The sequence below is a fragment of the Oenanthe melanoleuca genome, chromosome 17, assembly GCF_029582105.1.
Source record: "Oenanthe melanoleuca isolate GR-GAL-2019-014 chromosome 17, OMel1.0, whole genome shotgun sequence".
In the NCBI taxonomy this organism is placed as follows: Eukaryota; Metazoa; Chordata; class Aves; order Passeriformes; family Muscicapidae; genus Oenanthe; species Oenanthe melanoleuca.
Window position 1 is genome coordinate 6,754,352 of NC_079350.1, and position 19,023 is coordinate 6,773,374.

Sequence of the window (19,023 nt, forward strand, 5' to 3'; positions counted from 1 at the left end):
GGTGGGACTGAATGGCTCATTAGTCCTTGCTGGAGTGGCACTTGTGTTATCAGTAATTAATCTAGAATGGAAAATGTCCCACACCATGCAAAGTTATAAAAATATCCATAATATTATATGTTACTCAAGTCAGTTATATGCAATGTAGAGTGATAAATGTTATTTTGCTCCATAGCCTGTAATTTTTATATCTAAGGCCCTTATATCTTCTGCCTGCAGATTTTTGCTGCTTCATGGGCTGGTGTTTGGTCACTTCTTTGAAAATTGCTATATTATGTGTGTACAAATTACTTGTATTAAATCATAAATCATGTTTTGTTCAGGTTGTAGAGCCAAAAAAGCTCAGATGTAAAAATCAGAGCTATTCTATTATGTCTTTCCAAATGATATCCCTGGGGTAAGTTCCCTGCTCTGGTTTGTCATTTCCAGTGTCATCTCAGACACACTGGGTCATTTCAGAGCTAGGCCAGGTATAAATCAACAGAGATTTTACCCTTATAGCCAGAATGTCCCTGAGCCACCCCACCCACCCACACTTCCCTGAAGCAAACAGTGTCTGTTGCCCTAAATCTGCTCATTTTTTTTCAGGGCATTCAGCCTCCTCTGAATGAGGTGCTGAGAAACTGAAACCTGCATTTTGTGAAATCTATGTAATGCAAATCCCTGCTTGGAGAGCAGCAGCTGTGCCAGCAGTGGCACAGCTACCAAATTCTCATCATCAGCTGAATTTCATAGTTTTGATTTAGAAAAATCTACTTTGCCAGGTGAAATGAGTTTACCAGCAGAGCTCTTCTGAGCAGACAGCACCCTGCCACACAAACAGACCTGGATGTGATTTCCTCCAAGTTTCATTGATTATGGGAATTATGGATGTCGAGTTGCCTTGTCTTAAAAGCAGTTTCAGAAATGTTTCTAATTTGCATCTGTACACAAATTCCTGGCCAAGCCTGCAGCAGAACTGGGGAACCACCTGAAGCTGCTGGATTTTATCAGGTTGCTTACACTCAGTTTTGAGATTTCTTCCCTTGTCCTTTTGCTAGCAAGGAAGGCAAAGCACTGCAGCAGGTGACCTTGCCTGCCCTCATTCTGCACATCTTGGTACCTGCCTGCTCCAGTGAGGATTTTCAGGTTCCCTCTGTTATGTAGCTGAACATTCCTAAATATATTTAGAGGCAGAGACTGGAACATTCTTGTGGCTCAGAGTCTTCTGTGTGCTCTCTCTGGTGAGAGAGCTCATTGCTTCTAAACCTCATCTGAACCTCTGAGCATGGAACAATGCAGTGCCAAATTGCAGTAATCTGCCAGGGGTGTAATTATCTGGTGACAGCTCTACCCTTGGAGTTGTTGGCTTCTTATTGTTGTAATGAAAAATCTTTATTATGGCTAAGTTGTTTATTTTTGAGACTGGAATATCAAATTGGTGCTTGTGAGTGGTGCATTTCAGCAGTTAGAGAGCTGACACAGATTAGAGACTCACATATTTAACCTGACATTTCTAAATACCACTTGTGTTTGGAAACACCCCCTCCTCCATTCACAGGTCTCCTGCTGGTCCCACAGAGACAAGCAGGGCTGGATGAATGGGGAAAACCTGGAACCCTTCAGAGCAGGCCACTGGTTTTTGATTTCCCATGGCACAGAGAGGTTGCTTTGTCCTTGAACTGACTCCTTTTGCTTTCTGTCCTCTTCTCCCCCTCCTAACTGCCCTCCCCAGCTCAAGCAGGATACTTAGAGGATCAAACTGGAGTTAGACCATGCACCATCTCCCTTAAAATGAACAGAAAATCTTCCTGTATGCCTTGGGTGAGGGATGAGCCTGGCAGGGGCTGTGCAGATCTGGGGTGGTACTGCAGTGCTGAGCTTCACCCTTTTCATGTGCCAGAAAAGCCAAAAACACTTCAGGATGTTTGGGTTTAAAAGCAGATTGTGGGACACAGGCCAGCAGCAGGAAATGACAATGACATTCCAGGGGTGGCACTGCTCTGGACCTGCAGTCCTGAGGGAATTCTCCTGCCCAGACAGTTTCATATTTGGTCATTTAGAAAGACTTGCAGTATTCGTTTTAATCTCCTCTCTCTTTCCAGTGGTTTTGACACATGATGTCTTGAAGAAGGCCAGAGGAAATCTGGAAGTAAGTAAGATTTTTGCTTGTATTGAATTCCTTGGTCTCTGCTGGTCAGAAATACACAGTGCTGTGTCAGGAGTATTTTGCAGAATTAGTGTGATTTGCTTTAGGTTTGCTACCTAATCAAGCCTGGGTGACAGCAGTTTAGTGTGATAAATAGCCTGCTGTGTTTGATGGCTGAATTAAGAGTTTTATAACTGACCACATAAACACCTACACCCTCTCCTTCCTGATGCTTTCCCCAGATTAATATTCATGTCTGTCATCATCTTCCAGCAGTTCATTTCCAGGAGATCACAGGCTGGTAGCTGGAGTTCACCCAGACAGCCTGGGTAGAGGCTGGAGCTGTGTCAGTCACTGCTGCTGCTTTTTAACCACAGGGGAACCTTTGGGAGCAGCTCTGTGCTGGTGCAGGGTGTTCAGTCACTGGGAGTGTTTCAGCAATCACTGCTCACATTTCATTTCTCCCACAAGGTTCAGACTTCTCTCCCAGAAGGATGCAATGCATTCCTTGACTCTGAAATCCCATCCTTCTCCTCACACCCCTCCACTCTGAATAATTGCACCATTTGAATTTTCCTCTAAGCTTTTCCCTGCATCCCTTCTCCCTCATCCCCATCAGCATCAACATTCCCCCCTGCAGCTGCTGTGCTGTTCTCAGCCCTAGCTGAGCTGGGAAGGGATGACATGAAACAATCTTTCTGCTTGCTGAAGTCTTATCACTTTAATTTGAAGATCTGATGAACATCCTCTTTGCACATCCTTGTGCAGCAGGATGGGGCAGGGACAAGTTGTGGGCAGTGAAATACTGACTAATGCTAATAATTAAAAAATATTATAATAATAATAGCTTTTCTAACCAGGTTCCACCAGCTGAGAATCAAAAATCACCTTCCTACACCAGCAAAAAAAGGATTCTCTGAAGGAGAAAGTTCTGCTAACAGAGACTGGTTTTGTGAGTGTTGTTTGCTTTGTGCTGCCTTAATATTTATTGATGTAAAAAATGTTTGTTCAGCTCTTTTAATGGAATCAGCCTTTGACCAAAAAAAAAAAAAAAGACAAAAAAGACACCTTTTGGTAAATAACTTATTTAACATTTTCTGTAATGTAAAGATGGTTTTTAATATTTATTACAGAAGCAAAGTACTGCAGGTACTGAGGAAAAAGCCAGATTTTTTTAAAGTTGGCACATTTGAGATTTTATATTTGTATTTGTCATGTTATAAAACTATTTGTTGTTGTAGTCAAACAGGTCTGAAAGAATCAAGAATGTGATCCACCTTCCATTGTTTCTCTCCTGCTAAAAAAAGTAGGTTAAAAGAAAATACTCTGCCAGTTGTCATTGTTTTTTAGCAATGTGAAAAATGTTAAATATTTTAAAGCATTTTAACCATCTCTGGAAGGTTCCTCTGGAAGCTGCCTGATGCTGGGCTTTGTGTTAGGTACTTAGATTGATGCTGTGTCTGAAAATGTTACTTAGAATCAGACAATTAAAATGAAAAATCATCACAAATGTGTTTGTGTTACTTTGTCTGAAACCTCAGACTTCAGGCCCTACTGACCAAAGCAGCCACATCAGATCATTTGTTTCCTGAGTGACACAAAGTGAACTGGGGAAACACTTCAGTTTAACTTTAACCAGACCATAATTTGAAGTGATTTTCACAAAGGCAGAGTTTGTGGTGCAAGCATGACTTGATTGATCTGATCTCACACAAAACATGTTTTTTCCCCCTCAAGCTGATGATATCCCCATGTACAAGGAAATTTGTGCTTGGCATCCAAGCACTGGGACTGGGAGATCCTAATGCAGGATTGGAATTATGTTGGTCCTTGGGTTTTGCCCTTTTGTAATGGGCTGCCACAGAATTCTGAGTTTTTGTCCCTGAGTTTTCCTGGAATTCCCTGGGTCTGGGAGGTATCCCTGGGTTTTTCTGGAGTGGATTCCTGGTGTCTTGGAAGCGTCCCTGAGTTTTTCTGGAATAAATTCCTGGTGTCTGGGAGATGCTCTGTGCCTTGCAGAGCCCTGACCCTGAGTTTTCCTGGAATTCCCAGTGTCTGGGAGGTGACCCTGAGTTTTCCTGGAATAAATTCCCAGTGTCTGGGAGCTGTTCTGTGCCCTGCAGAGCTCTGTCCCTGAGTTTTCCTGGAATTCCCTGGGTCTGGGAGGTGTCCCTGAGTTTTCCTGGAATGAATTCCCAGGGTCTGGGAGGTGTCCCTGAGTTTTCCTGGGATAAATTCCTGGTGTCTGGGAGGTGTCCCTGAGTTTTCCTGGGATAAATTCCTGGTGTCTGGGAGGTGTCCCTGAGTTTTCCTGGGATAAATTCCTGGTGTCTGGGAGGTGTCCCTGAGTTTTCCTGGAATTCCTGGTGTCTGGGAGGTGTCCCTGAGTTTTCCTGGGATAAATTCCTGGTGTCTGGGAGGTGTCCCTGAGTTTTCCTGGGATGAATTCCCGGTGTCACATCCCGGCGCCTGCAGGGGGAGCCAGACCCATTCCTCTGGATTCGGGAAAAACGGGAAAAGTTAAAAATAACCTGCAGGAACTGGGGAAAACGGGGGGAGCTAAGGGAAGAGTGTGGAGTCAAACTTGTTCCTCAGTCTCTTCACACGTTATTGTCCTCACAGCTCACTAAAAACGTCAAGTTAATTTTACTAAGTAGCTAAATTATAGACACTCAGATGTAATCAGAATCTGCTATACATTTCAACTTTCAAAATTAATCATCCTGCCTTTCTGAGCTCTCACACCTGAAGGAAACAGCTGTACAGCTATATATAGCATTCCCATGACTCCTGGTCTTGCAGCCTTTTATTCCCCCCACACCATCTGCACTTAAAAATAAATAAATAAATAACAGGTTAAACGTTTCCCTTTCCTGAGATGATTTCCCACCTCTTAATGCTCCCTGTTGTGCCCTCTCAGAGATCTTTTCCTGACCCCTTTTTTTTCTTCTGATAGGTTCTAATTGCTGCACCCAGTTCACACCTGGGCAGGTCTCACCACTGAGATTGTAAAAAAAAAAAAAAAAAAAAAAAAGCAGCATATCATTACATCTTTAAAACAGATGATCCTACAAGATCAAAGTATTTCATCTTAATGAGAAGTGCCTCTTAACCACACACAATTTACTGGGCTGGTTTAAAAATAATTAGGAAAAAAAAAAATCCAGGAAGAAAGCTCACCAGATGGTGGCTGTGGAAGACAAAGCTTACCAAGTGTTAAACTTTGTTCCCATTAAACAAAATTAAATTTTCCTTTAAAAATAATTATGCAGGAGAAAAATAAGCAGCATAAGCAAATGGAATTATAGGAGGGGCTCATTTGCTTAGTGAGTTGCTGCCTGTGCTCTCATTCTGTGGGCAAGGTGAATGGGAACATTGCTGAGAGAGAGGTTCACTCTGCTGGGAGAGGGGATGCTGCTGTCACCACCTGTGACCTTGAACCTGCTGCTCCTTCCCCAGGCTCACAGGCACTGAGCAGGCTGAGCTCTTCTCAGAGAGGATGCTAAGGGCCAGTTGAGATAATGGAAAAAGAAAAAAAGGGGGGAAAAAAAGTTTAAAAACCAAAGGCAAGGGTTTTCCCAGCTCTTTAGGTCCCCTGCAGGATGTGCAGCTGTGCAGGAGCTCTGAGAAGAGGCAATATTTAATGTCCTGGGGCAGAGCACAGCCTGTGCCACCACTGACCACCCACCTCTGCCAAAGGGAACTAACAGAAATAATACCCAAAGCTGCTTGTATTGAAAAGAAATCAATGCAAATGCATTCAGGTGTTTTTAAAAACAAAACCACAGCAGATCTTGTGGTATTTTAATCTCCACAGAGCTGTCTGTTCTGTTTTTGGGAGGCTTTGCAGGCTGCTGTGGGATCACAGGGAGATTTGGGTAGAGGGCAGGGCCCTCCCCACTTCCATATGGAATCCCAGAGCAATTTGGGTTGGCTTTTCCCATTCCAGCCTGGCCCAAAGAGCCAAGCACAGGCAAACGTGCCCTCTTGACATTTTGGATTTATTTTAAACACTCCTGAAAGAAACAAAAAGCAAATCCTGTCATCACTCCCAAATTCTACAGAAATGACAATGTGGGAAGAGGAATATAAAAAGGGAAGTGACAACACTTTTCAGCTCTATTGGTACCAAATTCCTGAGGTGCAAAGAGCCCAGACCTGACCCTGGTGCCTTGTGGAAGTGGCTGCTTGGAGCCTCTCCTCTCCCCTTCCCCAAATCCCTGCACTCATTAGGGTGACTGACATGAATAAGATTAGATTGGAGCCCAAGTTTTTACTGAAATTAGGAAACAAACTCCCCAGCCAAGCCGTGTCTCAAGCTGTGCTCTGCAGGGATCACAGTGCTCCAGGAGCCCTGGGCATCATTGTCAGGGTGAAATTCTGAGCCAGTTTTTGCTGAACTTTTGGGGCTCCCTCTCTGCATCCCTGGAGGTGAATTCCTTCCTCTGGATTTCTTCCTTCTCAGCAAGTTTGTCCTCAGAGGCTCATCCCTGTCCTGCCCAGAGTGGATAGTGCAAGGCAGAGTGGGGGAAGCCAGGGCTGCTCCTGGAATGGTGACACCAGAGAAACAAGAAAGGCTTTGGGGACCCAATCCTATCTTACTGTCCCCTCCTCGCCATCCTCCACACCCAAAGTGACCTCCCTCATAAAATCTGTGTTTTTAAGGCTTCTGTTTCCAGAGAAGTGTCACAAAGTCCAGTGTCACACAGCAGCACAGAGCTGCAGCACATCCCTGCAAACCCAGCACACTGAAAGTGATAAATAAACCAAACAATCCCTTTACCTTCCTCTCTCCACGGGAAGTCTTTCCTCTAATAAGTTCCCAACACCAAATCAAGCCCTCAGATACCTCCACAGGCAGCTTTGGCTCCCCCCTGTTCTCCAGGAGCTGCAGCTGCCCCTGCCCCATCCCCACCCTGCTGCTCCACACTCTCCAGCCACATCATCCTTATCTTTAATTTCTGAATTGACCCCCCGGAGAAAAATCTCTGCATGCCTATTTTTTATGTGTTTATCTTGTCATTTCTTTAGAAAGATACTTGTTACAAATATATTTTTCCCCTCCTTCCCCCCAGCCCTGTCGGAGGAATCTACTTGGGTAATTTGTTGGGCCATGCATTATGCATGAGATGCAATCTTGATTTTTGCACTCCACTGTGTGCATTCTGAAACAGGAACGGCATCGTGCCCGCACGCAAAATGAACATTAACTGCTCAAAAAAAAACCAAAAAAAAAGAAAAAACTGAAAAAAAACAACAAACCAAAAAACAAAACCAAACCCAGAAAACAGAAAATGCTCATTTATTTAGAGGAAAATGAGAAAACAGCCTCCCCTTTTTCAGGCTGTTCTGGCTCAGAGCAGTCAGGCTGCTCCATGTAGCTCTGCTGGGGGGTCCCTGGGCTCAGACTGGGGTGGGACCAGCAGTGATGGTGCAGTGCCCAGGGCATGGGGAAGGTGTCCCTGCCCGTGGCAGGGGCTGGGATGGGATGGTGCCTTCCACCCCAAATCCTTGTGGGAGTGTGTGTGAGCCCAGAGGCAGCATCAGCACCCCCTGCAGCAGTGGGGCTCAGGGGGAACCTCTGTGCTCTGTCCCCCTGCTGTCCTCACAGACACTCACAGGGACACCTCCTGCTCCTGGAGACCAACAAACCTGCACCAGCCCCTCCTGTCCGTGTGCCTTGTGCTGCTGCAGCTTTTGGAACACAGGGCCAAACTCCAAAGGCCACCACTCACCAAAGCTTCCAGCCCTTCTGGCAATGTTCCCTTGTTAACCCACCAAAGCTCCACTGCCCCCTTCACCTCCTGGCAGGGCTGGATGCACTCCTGGGCTGGCAGCAGATGATCTGGGACACGGTGGGAGGTGGTGACACCAGCAGGGTACAGGCTGCCAGGGGTGGTGTCCAACCCCAAAGACAGAAAGCAGGAACACAGACACAAAAAAAGAAGATGCAGAAGATTCCCAGCCCATCAGCCCCCCAGCTCTCTGCAGTATTTCATGCTTGGAGGCCATCGAGTATTTCAGAGCAATCACAAGTGTGGCTCATTTGAAAGACCATTTAAACTCCAGCTGTGGCAGTGATTCCTTATCAGCCTGTGCTGAGGCACCTGTGTCACCTCCCTGGGCAGGGGCACAGCCAGCACAGCACCACGCTGCTCCAGGGCTGGAAACATCTGCAAGAGAAAACCCAGGGCAAGAAACCACCTCTGCTAACCCCAAGAGCACCAGCAGTGGAAAAGAACCAGAAAGTGGCCCCTGAGAAGGAACTGAGAAGGGAAAAAAATGTTAGAGAATGAATGAGAGGGAGAGAGACGACAGGTGGAAGGGAGAAAGGAACAGGGTAAAATGGGGACCAAGATATAAAGCCAATTATTTTTGATTCTTTGGCTTAGGGGCTAATTTATTACAGCAGTAAATCATGCTTAGGACAGGTAATACAGCAGCCAGAGCATGGACATTATTTAGACAGTGTGATCACGGTATTAGTGCTCAGAAAAGTGGAAAAATTTAAATTTTAACTGCCTCCAGGCCACATCTCAGCCTTTACAGTCTCCTCTTGGCTCAGAATAAAGAAATACAGCACTTTCCCAGAGCCAGGAGCTCACAGGGAGATGGAAGGGTTTGGTGGGAAAGCACAGGGCTGGGTTTGCTGCCACCCCTGGGCTGGGCTGGGCTGAGCCCCAAATCCTCTCCCAGTGCCCCTGCTGTGCCAGGGATGCGCCACTGTTGGGAAAATCAACCCACAAACACCAGAGGTTTGTCCAAAGAGGAGTCAGATGTGCCCGGCTCGGCAGCACTTTTTGGGGTGCTCACCCCGTGTCCCCCGGCAGGGTCCGAGCACAGGCGGGAGCCGAGCGCCCAGCGCTGCCCTGGGGCGGCAGGGATGGTGGAAAACGATGGCAAAGAGAGAAAAAAACCATTCTGATTCCTCTGGGGCCGGCGGGATGGTGGAAAACGATGGCAAAGAGCGAAAAACCCCGACCTACTTCCCCTCGATTTCCCAGAGCAAATCGCGCATCCTCCGGCATAACGCGAATTTCACTCCAGCCCGAGCCCGTCCCAACATTGTGAAATGCGAATTTAACTCAAACCTGAGCCCGTCCCAGCACTGTGTAACCCGAATTTAACTCCAGCCCGAGCCCGTCCCACATTGTGTAACCCGAATTTTATTCCAGCCCGAGCCTGTCCCACATTGTGTAACCCGAATTTAACTCCAACCTGAGCCCGTCCCACACTGTGTAACCCGAATTTTATTCCAGCCCGAGCCCCGCTGCTCCTGATTCCGCTGCTGGGAAACCCTCGGTGCCGTCCCAAGGCTCTGCTCGCCAAACTGACCCAGCACAGCCAAAGCTCCTGCTCTGCTCTCTCCTGCCCCGAGGAACAATTGCAGACAGATCTCCCCCGATAAATAATTACAGACAGAGCTCCCCCGATAAATAATTACAGACAGATCTCCCCCGATAAATAATTACAGACAGAGCTCCCCCAATAAATAATTGCAGACAGAGCTCCCCAAACTCCCTCTCAGCCCAGCCCAGGGCACCCCTGCTGCTCTGACAGTCCCCACCAATACTCTGCTTGCCTAAAGCCATGGCAGGATACTTTTCTTTTTGTAGATGGGGATATATTCAAGAAATCTGTTTACTTATATCCTGTAAAAGCACAGTAAACTTATCTCCCGACGTTGCATGAAAAAACAGGGTGATTTTAAAAAGCTGCTTTGTTCAAAATCTCCTCCAGGCAGGGAAGATTAAGAAGCAGAAAGGTGGTGGTGGCTAAGGAAAAACAGCCATGCTGCTGTAATGTCACTGTCCCTAAAGAGCAGCACACACAGTGCACAGGTGGGAGGATAAGTTAGAGTAACTTGGAGAAAGCAATTCATCTCTAACAATGGCAAACAGGACACAGGTGTTTTAAAGCACTGCTCAGGCTGCTGAGCCCAGCAGGGCCACAGTGGCACTTTGAAGGCTCAGGTGGGTGGACATGCAGCACAGATTGTCTGTGTTTGATCCCCACACCCATCCCCATCTCCATCAGCAGCTCCCAGGATAAGTGGGGCCAGCACTGGTGGGGCCTGGTTGGTTTGTGTTGATGGGAAGGCAAAGAAACCTGACTTCTCTACCTCTTCTGTGGGACAAATGTGACTTCAAGGAGCAGGGCTAGCTTCCACCCCAAAGCCAATGTTCTGATGGAATTCAGGCTGCAGAGCAGGAAGGAGATTTGTGTTTCTGTCTGCCTGAGTGCAGCCTTGCACTCACCTGCTCCTTGATTGTTTTTAGTTACAGCTGATGGTAATGCAGAGAGAAAAATCAATGTGAAGTGTGCTGGCCTGGTAACCCCCTCAAACTGCAGAACTTGCACTGAGCTGTGGCATGGGGAAACTGAGACACAGCATGAAAATGTGATGATCTGCTCCCCTGGGCCCTGCAGTCTCTGTGCTGGGCTGGTTTTCCTTCTCAGGAGGAATTTTGCAGCTGCTGGAGTCTGTGACAAACTGCTGGGAGAGCCAGAGCAGAGTCTGAGCAGTCCCCTCTGTGATCTCCTGCAGGGATGGGAGCAGTCTGGACCTTCTCAGGGTGGGCAGGGCTGGCACAGGGTGCCCAGAGCAGCTGTGGCTGCCCCTGGATCCCTGGAATGCCCAAGGACAGGGTTGGAGCAGCCTGGGGCAGTGGGAGGGGTCCCTGCCATGGCAGGGTGGGATGAGATGGGATTTAAGATCTCTTCCAGCCCACCCCACTCAAACCCTGCCCGGGCTAAATGCACCCTCTGCCTTCCAGGGGCAGGGCCACCCCTGGCACTGCGTGGCCACCACCTGGGGCCTGTGCCATCCCCCTCACTGCAGCTCCTGCCCCTAAGATGCAACCTTCAAGCCCACTTGGCTTGGTGTTTCTAGAAAATAGAGTTTTCCCAGCAACCAGAAAAATTTTGTTTTTCTCCTCAAAGCAAAGAGGGCAAGAGCAGACATCCAAAAATGAAACAGGCCAAACCCAAAGCTTTGCAGCTGCACTGCTGACAGGGTGGGGGCTGCTGAGCCCACCAAAGCCCTGACTTCTGCTGGGCTGGGGAGCCTCTCTGGCTTGCTCCATCCCCAGGGATCAGCCACCTGCTGAGGGTGGCAGGGTTGGGCTCAGGAATCAGAGGGATGTGGTGCCAATTAAAGGTTTCATTAGCACAGGCTCATGTGGCAATTGCATCACTCTCCTGTAAAATAAACCAATAAACCCCTCACAACACACCATTGCTCTAGAGATGCCACATCACTCTTCTGTAAAATACTTTAAAAAGAGGTTTAAATTTTTCCTCTGTCCTTTTCCCCCTTGTACTTTTAGGCTGTAAATTCAGGCTGGGTTTAACAGTCAGAGCTCAGCTGAGCAGAGCTGTGTGGGATAGGGAACCATCCTCACCTTTCCATTTGTTTCATGGTCTTATATTTTTTTTTCTTAGCTGGGAAAGTATGAAATGGAATAAAATTATGCAATCTGTAGAATAAGGCATCCAAAGAGATCCTGCAATTTCTCCTGAGCCCCATGGCAAACATCAGGACTCAGGGTTTGGGGCTGGTGTTTTGGAAAGTTTTCACAGAATAAGGCAGAGGGAGCTCTGGCAGATTTGGATTTTCAGTCTGTTTGAACTGAAGGCTCCAAAGGACAGATTTGAACACAAGGACAGGCAGAAGGAGGAGGACTCATCTCCAGCAGTGACGGAACTGCTTTCAAAACAGGGAATCACCCCAAACACCCCCAATCCCAGCCCAGTGCTGGGCACATGGTCCAGCTGACAGCTTTCCTCACTGGGCACTTTATTTTTGCAGAATGTGGGCAAGAGGAACCCAAAACCCAGAATAAAACCCACTCAGCCAGAGCAGATCTGGCTTGTTCTTGAGGGACCAGGAATGAATTGACATTAGGACAAAATATGTTCACTATAGCTGAAACCTCAGCCAGGGTGGTTTTCTGTTGATGTGGGAAAAGATTAACATTTGGTCACTGCTGAATCTCTAGGAAAGGGGAAGCTGCACAGGGCTGGCACTGCAGATGTATCCTTTCCAAAAATTCAGTTTTGAAACTCTTCCTTTTAGTAACCTTGAACTACCACTCCTAGTGTGTTGTTTTAACTCTTTTTTTTTCCTTTTCCTTTTTTTCCTTTGTCCCTTCAGGAGTTGACACAGTTGAGAGAGCAGAGAAATTAAACTGTGCAGGGTTGCTTCCTGCATTGATAGACTCAGATTCTCATTCATGCAGAGACTTAGGGGAAAAAAAAAAAAAAAAATTAAAAAATGACTGGGATCTCTCTTTGCTCAGAAATCTGTATTCCATTAACTCTGCCATAAGGCACAAAGCAAACCAAGAGCAAGAGAAACTCACCCAGTGGGTGGCTGGGAGCAGAGGCAGAGCCCATCAGCATTCTGTGTGTGTGCAGGGAGCAGAGGGCTGGGCACACAGAAAGTGATCCTGATGGAAGGAACAGCTAATCCCTCCTTGTGGCAGCAGCATGAGCCTATGGCCAAGGGAGTCTGCATGGATTTGGTGGCAGAGATAAGAGGGAGCCAAACTCCAGTGAGCATCCCCTTCCTGCAGCTGAGCAGCAGCTGCTCTCCAGGCTGGAGAGCACACAGGGCACACCTGGGAGCTCAGGGTGGAGAGCAGCACCGTGCACAGAGCCCTGGCACAGAGCTGGGAGTCACAGAAATCCCATTTCAGGGACTGGGTTTGGCTCTGTCCCTCGGTGGGCAGACACAGAATTGCAGGAGCAGCCCAGGAACCTTCCAGCAAACCCTGCTGCACCCCAAATCCCAGCCACACTGGCAGCCCCTGTGCTGGATTCTAGTTTTAAATGATTTCAAAGCTAAGGCTTTAAAGGTAGCAGCTTGCACAAGGTGAGCTGTTCATATACACTGGTTTTCCAGAGCAGCTGTGGCTGCCCCTGGATCCCTGCAGTGCCCCAGGGCTGGACAGGGCTGGAGCAGCCTGGGGTAGGGAAGGTGTCCCTGCCATGGCTGGGGCTGGAATGGGATGAGCTTTAAGGTCCTTCTATCCCAAACTACTCTGTGATTAATGAGAATATATTTAATGAAAATATATTTAGGACATCTCTGTCAAAGTGGGATGAAATCCAGACAAGCCATTCAGATGTGTGTCCATACAGGTAGAGACTTATCACACCAGCCTGTTCCCCAAAAACATCTGCCTGCAGAATATCCCCTGAAAACAAGCATTCCCCAGGCCCTGCAGAGCAAACAAATCCCCTTCTGCACAGCCCCTCAGCCCTGTGGCACATCCAGGGAATTCTGCACTGGGTGAATTTCACCAGGACAGAAAGGAGGAGAGAGAAACACTCCCAATCCCAGAAAAGCTCCCTCAGCCCCTCGTGGGAGCCCTGCCAAAAAGTGAAACCCTCCCAGGAGCCAAATGGCTCTGACTGCAATGTCCACACAGGCAGAGGTGATTATGGGATGCAGGCATGGGTTATTTTATTTCAGACACACAGGAAATAATGTCAGAATCATAGGAATGCAATCTTTAAATTATATTCAAAAAAGATGCTCAAAGCATATATCATTGAATTATGAACAGCTTTGGCAGCTTTATTGATGATGTTGAATCTGGTTGACAGATGCATTTACACTGCATAAGCATTTGAGATGCAAGAGTAATTGCTTATTAGTCTTGTTGTGAGGCAAAACACCAGATTGAAATAAATAGGAGCTCATGAACACAATTTTGCTGCCTCTTTGATTATTTTTTCAAGCTAACCATCTGCTAAGCATCTGGGATTCTTAGTATCCAAGATCCATAGCCCCCACACAGGTGGGAATTAAAAAATACAAATAGAAGGAGCTTAAAAACCCAAACAAACTATAATGTGAAATTGTCCAAAATGACTGAGGAGGATCTTTCACAGCTTGAATACAAATGTGGGAGTTGGGTTCTCACCTGGAGCAGATGCAGAGCCAAGGGACTCTGTCCACTGGTGACCCTCAGCTCGGGCCAGGACCAAAAATTCTCAGTAGTGACCCCAGGGAGGGGTGTGGGGACCCCAGAGACCAAATTAGGAACTCAGCACAGGGACCTTCTCCACAAATGAGACACAGTGGGACAATCCAAGTTCCCTTGGGGCCTCCAGGAAAACTTCCAGGACTCTCTGGGGCTTTGTTTGTAAGATTTTTGTAAGACTTCAGTTTCTCTGTCCCTTGCTACTAGGTTTTTAAACTTTCATCAGAATAGAGAGAACACACTAAGGTGGAAAGAGAGAATGCACAAACAGGAATGAGGAAAAGAAGCAGCATAGGAAAGAGATAAAAAAAAACAAAAATAAAGAAAAGTGCTGCTGGTGAGGGAGGAGCTGCTGTACCTCACTTTGCTGTGGCCAGGGGTGCTGGGTCCCTCCCTCCATCCTTGGGGCACATCCAGCCTTTCCCCCTCTGCCCATCCCTGATCTCTGACCCCCACAGATCCCCACAGGTCTGTGCCAGCTCTGCCACCAGCACAGGACAAGGATAAATCTCCATGAGGACAAAGCCAGGAGCCAGAATGAAGCTTGCTGCAGGGTTTATTGCAGCCTGTGGGATGGCAGCTTTGATAAGAACATAAAATTGATATTTGAATTTTCCCCAGCTGCCACTGCACTTGGTGCTGAGAACATGAGTTAATAAAAACAGCCAGTTAAATAACTGTCAGACTCAGGCAAATACCCATAAAGCAAATGTTCTTTTAAAAAAGCAAATTAGACATGCATTTTCCTCCATGAAAAAGGGCAATTAGAGAAGCTTTATAACTAATATTTGGTTTTGGTTCTAAAATATTAAGGATCTTTCCTAAGCACAGCCCAGCGAAGGGTTTCAATTAATCTCCTTTGAACACACACATTCAGGTGGTTAAAAAGGAAAAAAAGAAGAAAGAATGATTTGTGCATCAAGATCTGTCATCTCCAAAAAGCTGTAAACAGTATCTTAGAGAGCAGAGTTTGTGTGACAAATTTGAGATTAGGCGGATTCTGATCTAAAAATTAACTTGCTTATCAGAGAAATAATATTAGAGTAAAATAAATTAGAATCTCTACTGAAGACTCTAAAAGTAATTTTTAAAATTAATTAGAATCAAAAAGATGGATCTCAAAGGATAGGACAACTCTAATTTAGACAGACGGTAATTAATTCCTTATTTCAGAAATTCATTAACAGGCTGTAAGAGCAAATCATTCCTTTGCTGGAGTTAAGCTCCAGAGGGAAAGATTCATCTGGAAGGGGCTGTGGGAAGTCCCCTGGTGCTGGGGGCAGGGGAGCTCTCTTAGCAGTGGGCTAAGGGGGCAGTGGGGTTTGATTTGGGGAGGAAGGTCTGACCCACAGCTGCTCCTGCTGCAGGGAGGGGAGAACAAACCCAGCACTGAATATTGCTCCTCTTTGCCATTAAAGATGAGGGGATGTGTCCCCCAGTCCCTGCCTCACTCCAGGCAGCAGCTTCCCCACCTTCCACCTCCACCAAACCCCCTGGCAGACCCACCAGCCCTGGTGTGGGGACAAAACCCCAAAGACTTGGGGAATTTCCCCTTAAAACTCTGTCATGCAACAGCAGGGAGCTGATCTCAGGGCAGACCTATCTCCCCCTTTTCCCCTTGATCTGAGGAACCTCTTCCAGAACCCTAAAAGCCCAACAGCCCCCCACATCCCAGGGAATCAGCTCCTGTGTGCTCCCCTGCACTGCCACCCCCAGAGCATCCCCACCCTGAGCCCAAACACAGCCCTGGCCCCTGCCAGCCCTGCCTGGAGCTGGACCCTGACAACTGGGATAAGCCTGGAGCTCATCCTTGCCAGGGGAGGATCAGCAGTGCAGGAATCTGCAGCCTGGACCAGCTGGAGGGAAGCCCAAAATTAATCCTGATCTGGAAAGGGCTGGGCTCTGGATGTGAGGAGCATCCTGCTGGCCTTCCCCTCTGAGCCCCAGCCCAGGACAGAGCCATGGATGTGGATTTGTTCCTTTGCTCTGTCCCAGCCCAGGGCTGAGCCATGGATGTGGATTTGTTCCTTTGCTCTGTCCCAGCCCAGGGCTGAGCCATGGATGTGGATTTGTTCCTTTGCTTTGTCCCAGCCCAGGACAGAGCCATGGATGTGGATTTGTTCCTTTGCTCTGTCCCAGCCCAGGGCAGAGCCATGGATGTGGATTTGTTCCTTTGTTCTGTCCCAGCCCAGGGCTGAGCCATGGATGTGGATTTGTTCCTTTGCTCTGTCCCAGCCCAGGGCTGAGCCATGGATGTGGATTTATTCCTTTGTTCTGTCCCAGCCCAGGACAGAGCCATGGATGTGGATTTGTTCCTTTGTTCTGTCCCAGCCCAGGGCTGAGCCATGGATGTGGATTTGTTCCTTTGCTCTGGGGCTGCTCCTGGGCTGGGCTGGTTTCTCCCAGAAGGAATCCTGGTGACCCAGGGATGGACAGAGTCCATCCAGGGCTCAGGAGGCAGGGTTTATTGCAGGATTAACTCCAAACCAGCCTCCAGTGAGGGACAGCAGCTCCAGAGGGGCAGACAGGGCACCTGGCAGCAGCACTTCACCATCTGGGACCTGGAAGGAGCCACACAGCCAGGCACAGCAAAATGATTTCTACACCAGACCCTGCATTCTGCTAATTCTCTAAGGGCATGCTCACTCCCCCTCACCACAGCTCTCTTAAGCCCAGTTTTATTTCACACAAACTGCAGAGAGAAGTGTCTGCAGCTTCTTTTTGCCTAAGTCCCAGGTCAGCCCAAGCACAGTTTGTTGAAGGGAGTTGCTCTGGGTTGCAGAGCTCTCAGCTCTGAGCCCCAGGGGCCCCAGAAAACAAAGACAATTAGTTGCTACCCCTGAAAAATTAATTTAAGTGACAGACTGTGAAGCTGCCAAAAACTAACAAGCATGTGAAAACTGACTTAGAAAAAATTATAGTAGTCTGTCTATTTTTTCCTTTCAGAAAGAGCCATTGCTACCTTGAAAGTCACTGCTCAAACCAAAAAAAAACCCAAAAAAACCCCCCAAAAACCAAACCCCAAACTACTGATTAAAAATCAAAGCCAAGAAAAGATCTCTTTTCTCCCACATTTTGTCTCTGACATTGCCTGGGATGTTTTATCTGGAGGCAGGCACACTGGCACAGACTGGTGAGGATGTAAAATTGATACAAAGCATGAAAATGAGAAAGTCAGAGCTGGCCCAGCCACACCTTGGCATCTCAGAAACCCCACTGCTGCTCCTTGGGTCCCTGCACAGCCCCCAGGAGACCCAGGGAAATGCTCCAGCAGGGAGGGCTGATGCAACAGCAGCTGTGGCTCCAGGGAGGTTTCCAGAAGAGCTGAGAAGGGAACTGGGCTCTGCTGTCTCAGGTGCCAGCCACACTCAGGGCATTGTGTGACACCCTCTGCCCTGCCAGCTGCAGCTCAGCCCTTCCCATCATCATGTATGTGTGTAAAACACACCTCCCTCTGCCAGACACTGTGCTCCACACACAGTCTGTGCCACAGATTTGGGGTTTTGATAGATTTAACTTTTAACCTCTCCTCTTGCCCACCAGCCCCTGTGGCAGCTCAGCACCTGATGCACTGAGCACTGGGGCTGCTCTCCTCCTCCTCCTCCTCCTCCTCCCTCCAGCTCACTCACTCCCTTTTCTCCCTGACAAGCCCTTGAAGGTGCTGCTGTGGGCAGCTGCTCTCACAGCCCAGTGAATCCAACACTCTGCTGGTGCCACATTGTCCCATTCACTGGCTGTGACAAATGCCTGGCACTTGTTTGGTTTCTGTCATTATAACCCAAGGATATTAAATTTACATCAGCCTGACAGTGAGAGCAGGGCTGAGGACATGAGATGCTGCCCCAGGCTGAGCACAAACAGTTTGGTTTTCCTTGGAGAGCACACCTGGAGGTTTGGGCAGAGGATGCAGCAGAGGTGGGGCTGGGGATGCCTCTCTCTCTCCAGTACCTTTCAAGCTGCATGCCCCAAAATCCCAGGCACCATCCCCTGGCCAGTCCCACATCACCTGGTGCCCAAAGGCACATCTGGACTCTGCCCCTCACCTGTCCCTGTGACTCCCTGGCCAGCTCCCACTGGGGACAAGCCAGCCCCAGGCACTGCAGGTGTTTGGTCCCTCTGCACCATGGCCACATCCAGCACCCCCTGCTCCCTTCTCCAGCCCCCCAGGGATGCTCAGCTGCCTCCTAATCCCCAGGAGGGCTCTGCATCCCTGCATCAACACCAAAGAGCAGTTCCACTGCAATGTAAGCTCATTATCTCACCAATGTGCCCACTGTCTCTTATCCCATTGACAAATAGGAAGAACTTCCATTCTTTTCACCTACCAGAAAGTTTTTTTGTGTGGTTCTTTTTTTGTTTTCTTTTTTTTTTTTTTTTTTTTGTGTGTGTGTTTACAGCTTTGTTACCCAAATACCTCCCTCCCACCCACACTTCCCTGATTGTTGATAAACACAAAAATCCATTCCCCTCCTAGCAAGGGGAGCAGGGAATCTTTTATCCTCCCCTGATAAACAGTAATAAGCTTCTTATCCTCTTACCAAAAACCGAGAGCGTTGCAAATCCTGTATCAGGCACACTAGGGTTAGGGTTGTTTGCATTACGTGGAGGGATTTTGTAAAGTGGCAAATAAAAGGCATATCATTTTGTTCTTTTATCTGAACTTCCTTCTAGGAGGGAAGGCAGAGCTGTTTAGAAGTACATTTAATTGGGTATTATTCAGTATCAGGTTGAGGCAAGTTCTGCTGTCTCCCACAAAGAACTTCTGCACTAATTTGCTCCTACTCGTGGATGAAAGGTCATTGTGCTGACTAGGAAGTTAAGTAAACAAAATTAGCATCTGATTTAAGAGACTTCTTATTCCCTCTGGTGTAAATTAGTGTAAAAATTAGCAAGACTTTCCGT

General features: G+C 47.7%; 1 protein-coding gene across 6 annotated transcripts in view; it reads left to right on the forward strand.

Moving 5' to 3' along the window:
- CDK5RAP2 (CDK5 regulatory subunit associated protein 2) overlaps positions 1-3,856 on the forward strand; it is a 67,971-nt gene extending 64,115 nt beyond the window's left edge. For 5 of the 6 annotated variants that reach the window (XM_056505224.1, XM_056505225.1, XM_056505229.1 and 2 more), the window contains 2 exons: positions 2,085-2,131; positions 2,989-3,856. In XM_056505224.1, the coding sequence (XP_056361199.1) occupies positions 2,085-2,131; positions 2,989-3,048 (107 nt within the window). In that variant the 3' untranslated portion in view covers positions 3,049-3,856. Of the gene's footprint in view, positions 1-2,084; positions 2,132-2,975 lie in introns of all 6 variants that reach the window. The other variant, XM_056505226.1, reaches the window with a different exon arrangement.
- The last annotated feature ends 15,167 nt before the right edge of the window (positions 3,857-19,023 follow it).